Consider the following 6,000-nt stretch of genomic DNA (forward strand, 5'->3'; position numbering starts at 1 on the left):
CGGCCGGCGACCTCTCCCCTTTCTCCCGCTGATGCGGCCGGCTGCCTCTCCCGCCGACGCCCCCCTCTCCTGCCAGCTGTCCCGGGCTGGAAGAAAAGAAAGACGATTGGCTGACATGCGGACCCCACATTTTTCTTCTATCACTTACATATGGACCCCCACAATTTTTTTATTCCCTCTTTGCGGATTAGGATGCCACGTTAGTAAAACCATCTATTATACTGCCATAGGACCTATTCTACATGATTTCGTATAGTTTAGGGGGGGAGATTTCTGGTATTGGACATAAGGGATGTTTTACAGACTCGACATAAAGTTGAGGGACGGTAGGTGAACTTATTCCTCGTAGGAATCGTGCAAGCTGGGAATAAGTTCACTTTGTGACCCTCAAAAGTGATTGAAATCTAATCCGTGACCCTAAACCACAAAACCGGATATCTTGACCCCCAAACTATGAAAACCGGTGCAATTTGACTCCCTCAGCGGTTTTGGAGGGCGGTTTCGCTGACGTGGCGGTATTGACCAGGTCTTCTTTACACGTGGCGTTGATGTGGCGCTTAGGTGGCATTTCAATTAAAAAGTTATACGTGGGACTCATTTGTCATTCACACACAATTGTGGGGCCCACTAACATGTGGGCCCCACATGCCATCTTCTCCCTTTCTTCTTCCTTCCCTCTCTTCTCTCTTTCTTTCTCCCTCTCCCCTACGGCCGTCCGCAGGGAGCGAGCGGCGGCGGCGGCGGCCGTGGGCTGGAGCTGAAGCGGCGGCCGCTCGCCGTTCCTCTCGCACCACCACCACCCGCATCACCCAGCGGCCGGCATCGAGACGTCGTCAGCAGCCGGCATCGAGACGTCATCGGCGGCCGAGCGGCGGCGGCGGCAGCCCGCGGGCGGTGGCGGGCGGGAGAAGCAATGGGAGGACGAGGGGAACGGCGGCGGGCGGGAGAAGCAGGCCGCGGCGGCGACTTCGACTTTGACTTGGATACCTCGGAGATGGCGATGACGGCGTGGTCAGCGGCGAAGCGGCCGAAGAGGAACTCGGATACCTCGGCCGCCGCTTCCCCTCGTCCTCCCTCTGCCACGAGCCGCCGCCGCCCTCGCCCGCCCGCCCTCCTGCCACCGCCGGCTCCCCACGTCCTCCCACTGCCACAAGCCGCCGCGCTCACCTGCCCGCCCTCCCGCCACCGCCGCCGGCCCCCGTCCCTTAGCCGCCGCTCGCACCGCCGCCGACTCCCCTCGTCCTCTCACTGCCGGGCCGAGCTCGCCGTACCCCGCCACGTGTGCCTCCCGCCACCGCCGCTGTGGTCTCCTCCGTCTTCGTCGCAGTGGAGCTCAGCCCAGGTGCCGCCGCGCCTCCGCCCCTCGCCACCATCTCCGCCTGCCGCGGGAGAGAGAGAGGGAACGGCGAGGAGAGAGAGGGAACTGAGGGAGGGGAGAGAGAAGGGACACGTGGGTCCCACAATCTATTTTCTGTGTCATTGACAAATGGGTCCCACATATATTTTTTAATCTAAATGCCACCTTAACGCCACGTCAACGCCACGTGTAAAGGAGACCCGGTCAATACCGCCACGTTAGCGAAACCGCCCTCCAAAACCGCTGAGGGAGTCAAATTGCACCGGTTTCCATAGTTTGGGGGGTCAAGATATCCGGTTTTGTGGTTTAGGGTCACAGATTAGATTTCAATCACTTTTGAGGGGCACCAAGTGAACTTATTCCTGCAAGCTGGGATGAGCCGTGGGCCGCGGCCTGTGTCTCCATATGATGGACCATCAAAGAGTTGGTTTCCAAGCGTTCGGCCAGAAGGCTAGAAAGACGTGAACAGAGACAGCCAATGGCCTACTGCCGAGAGGCCCAAAAGTTGCTAAGATTGGTCGTAGTTTTTGTCGGCCCATGTAGGATAGATATGAGGTCCCTTACTTTTTGACGAATCCAATTTTTATCCTTCAACCAAAAAACCAAATACAGCGGTCAAAACCGGTGTAAACTAACTCCGAAGGCGGTTTGGACGGTGGACGGTGGTTTCAGCTGAGGTGGCGCTTTGACTCTATCTTTATCTGACGTGGCACATGAAGCAAAATCTAACAATTTAACAAATAAACAAAATATGTGAGCACGCATGTCAGTCAAATAATAAGATTGAAAAATAGTAGAACCCACGTATCAGTGGACCTACTTCCTCCACCTCATCCCCACTTCTATGTATCTTATCCTCTCCCAAGGGAGTAGGGTGAGCAGAGCGGCGCGGCGCGGTGGCGGAAATCCGCTGCCGACGCCGATCTCCACAGCTTCGGCGCTCCCAACTCCTTCCGCCGTCATCATCACGCCTTCTCCACCGAGCTCCACTACTGTCTTGGTCGCCACTCCTACTTCCCCACCTGCTTTGACGATGACGATGGCAACATGTTCGAGGATGCACACCTCATCTTCTTCTTCCCAGTCTCCTCTGTCTTCGCACCACCGTCCCTCGCCATGTCAGCTGCCGCCGCATCATACAGGCCCCTCTTCTCCCTGCTCCCACAGCATGCCACACTCCCCCTTCTAGCCGCCGGACCCCTCTCAGCGCAGCCTCTGCCACTTCGTCCACTCCACCTCCTTCCTCCCCTTCATCTATTTCGACTCCCTCGAGGACAATGCTCTCCACTCTGTCCCCATCCTTCTCAGCACTCTCCAACTTGCTCGTCGTCCTCGAGCCCCGTCTCCGCCGTCCTACGCGCCACCCCCCGACCTCGACGGCATCCTCGCCATGGGCAGCGGCTCGCCGCGCTGTCCCCTCGCCATGGGTGGAGAAAATAGGACCACCAACATGTGGGTACCATTATTTTTCTTTATCTTAGTTTGACTGACCATATTTTGTGTCAATTATTTAGTTTTCAATTTTGTTTTTTTCCAAATAAAACTGTCACGAAAAAGCCACGTGTAACAAAGATCAAGTTAAATTAGTCACGTATGTACCGCGTAAGCCAAAACTAGAGATAATAGTACCGAAGAACTTCGTTTGCACTGGTTTTATAAGTTAAGGGGGTGGTTGTATCTGGTTTTCGGTTTAGGGCGTAAATCGGATTTGGTATCAAGTTAAGAGATATCAAATGAACTTATTCCAACTTAGTTTCGGTCAGCCCATATGCACAAAACTCATGGAATCAGCCGTACCTTAATTGAAGGAAAGAAAAAGAAGAAAGAAAAGATACTGATTTTCTTTTTAGAAAATGAATTAAAATCCGGCTACATCGATGTACACAGCACAGAAAAGATACTGATCGGTAAGCAGACAGCCATTCGATCTCTTGAGATGAGCTCAACACGCGGGGGGTGCACGCAACAAGATCACAACAAAGCTTGCGAATGAAATTATACTACTCCAGTACTTAAGTATACTAAGCATTGTCTCAAATTTCAATGCTGGGTGAGCAGAGCACCAAATGATTCCGGCAAAGCACACTCCAGTAGTAGCAAATCAATCAATCACTACAGGGAGAGGGGATCCAAGTTTTTGACCAGCTTTGACGAATCCTCACTCTCCTCTCTCGCACACATTCCCCCAACCAACAACCTTACTAGAACAGGATAAACTAATACTTATAAGCCCAGATCTAGCAATAAAACCCACCACCAATTAACTAATCAACCGGATCCATGAGCTAAACCAGTGTCAGTGAGGCAGTGACACACCAATGTAGTAGAACTAGTAGGAGGTATTAATCATACGGTAAAAAAACAAAAAAAAAAGAAGAAAGAAAAAAAGGCATGCATCTTAGGGGCACTTGGGGCCGCCTTCCTTGGTCTTCCAGTTGTTGTAGCAGGGGCAGGCGCCCTTGTTGCCGTAGGTGCCGGGCGGCACGCACAGGCACTTGGCGCAGCACTTGTTGCAGAACGTCAGGCACGCCTTCTTGTACTGCGTGTTGGAGCACCTCCCCGCGCACTTGGGCGAGCACTCCCACGGCCTCAGGTTCCCGCCGCCGGCCACCCCTCCGCCGCCGCCGCCGCCGCGCCCGCGCCCTCCTGCCATCACCTCCTGCACGCGAGAAACAAGAACGAACAAGAACGTCAAGATTAACCCAAGATTCAAGATATATAGTAATCAGGTTGAAGGAGAGGTTAGAGAGATTGTGAGGTTACCGATGGGAAGGCGATGGAAAGGAGGAGGAGGACGGCGAGGAGGAGGAAGGGGATCTTGGTGGAGGACGCCATTGGTGGGTGCGGTGGTGTTTGGGTGGGTTAGGGACTTAGGGTGGTGTTTATATAGAGGAGGAGGAGGAGGGGAGGACGGCGAGATTGGTGTGGAGCCGTGGAGGAGTAAAGATTTGTGCGTGCAGGTGCGGTGTTTGGTGATGGGGTTGGGGTTGGGGCATGTGACGCGCCACAGTGGACGCGTGAACCGGTCGATGGGCGCAGGCGCGCAGCTGGGCCGTAGCACTGGCATAGTGGGCATTGGAAACGCACCGCTCTCGCTCTGTCCATTATTGCGTCGTGCTGGTGTTGGTGGTGGCGGGAACAGATGAAAAACATCAAAAAACCACTCTGCATTAATAGTTCCAGTACAGGTAGTAGTAGAGGTTTTCACCGGCCGTGGTGGACCAGTACGATACTCCTTTTGGGTAGCTTTGGGCGGGCAATTCGAGTTTCGAGGTAACGACTAAGAGCAAGTTCAATAGTATAGCTAACTGCTAGCTCCAATTCATCTATAGCTAATCTAATAGTTCATTTATACAATAGTTACATACTACACTATTAATACCTGGTCCCACCTGTCATACACACACCGTGTCTTGGAGTCCGTGCTACAGCTAGCTATAAATCTGTAGCTCGCTGTCCTTCTCTCTCCTCATTTATCTCCTTAAAATATGTTTGCAGCTGGCTTATAGCCTGCTATTGTACCTACTCTAAGAGCCAGTTTAATAGCATAGCCCATTGCTAGCTCCAATTCATTTATAGTCAATTCATATAATAGTTGTTTACTATACTATTAATATCTGATCCCACCTACCATAACACAGTCTTGGAGTCCGTGCTACAGCTGGCTACAAATCTGTAGCCCGCTGCTCTTCTCTCTCTTCCTTTATCTTTTTAAAATATGTTTACAGCTGGCTTATAGCCTGCTATTGTACCTGCTCTAATACCGGGAATCAAACGAACCCGAGGAGATGTAAGAGCAAGTTTAATATTATAGCCTACTACTAACTACAATTTATCTATAGTCAATTTAATAGATAAATCATACAATAGTTGTTTATTATTTTATTAATATATGATCCCATCTGTCATATACACATTGCGTTTTAGAGTCCGTGCTACAGCTGATTACAGGTCTGTAGCCCACTACTCTTCTCTCATATTTTATCTCATTAAAATATGTTTATAGCTGGCTAATAGTCTGCTATTGTAACTGTTCTTAACAAAAAAATAACACGACGAGGTGGTGAGATGCTACTCCAAGTCTAGATTAAATCGGTGAGTGGGTCATATACTATAAGTAATAGTACTCCGTAGTTTACGTCCACTAGATCGGCGGCACATGCTGATGCCCTTTTTCCAGTGCACCTCCACTAGCTACTAGTTCTGGTACTCCATTCTACTCCTGGAGAGGGCACCGCACATGCGCGGTTCGTATCCACAGCTTGCGGGCACCGCACATGGATGATGGATCGTTCCAGGTTTGTATTCACCACAGCTCTTGCGGCACATGGACTCCCCCATCTCTCTACCCTACAGATTGTCGTGCACTCGTGCAGCAGTTCAATTCGCCATGTAGTAGTAGTAGTAAAAAGTAAAAACTTGTATATATACTCAGGTACTTGTACTATAGTAGTAAAAAGGCGTCCCTCGTCGTCGCAGAGCTGTTCAAAATTTCGGTTGCACGGGGCACGAGGGCAGCCGGCAAAATCTCCCTGTTTTGCTGGGGGCTTTTCGCACGCCAAAAGTCCAAACGCTCTCTCGACAGGGTTTCATTTACCGCGGTAAACCGCGCGGTTACCGCGGTTACCGCGCTTACCGCGGGG

The 6,000-nt window shown here is 51.5% G+C and overlaps 1 protein-coding gene across 1 annotated transcript; it reads right to left on the bottom strand.

Annotated features, from left to right (window-relative positions):
• Nucleotides 1–3,424: 3,424 nt before the first annotated feature.
• On the bottom strand, nucleotides 3,425–4,212 carry LOC4340712 (gibberellin-regulated protein 5). Its single transcript, XM_015786238.3, has 2 exons — nucleotides 4,121–4,212; nucleotides 3,425–4,016 (listed from the first exon to the last, which is right to left on the bottom strand). The coding sequence occupies exons 1-2, from the start codon at nucleotides 4,190–4,192 to the stop codon at nucleotides 3,756–3,758; spliced, it is 333 nt and encodes a 110-aa protein (XP_015641724.1). The 5' UTR covers nucleotides 4,193–4,212; the 3' UTR covers nucleotides 3,425–3,755.
• Nucleotides 4,213–6,000: the final 1,788 nt, after the last annotated feature.

Source organism: Oryza sativa, chromosome 6 (assembly GCF_034140825.1).
Source record: "Oryza sativa Japonica Group chromosome 6, ASM3414082v1".
NCBI classification, from domain to species: Eukaryota; Viridiplantae; Streptophyta; class Magnoliopsida; order Poales; family Poaceae; genus Oryza; species Oryza sativa.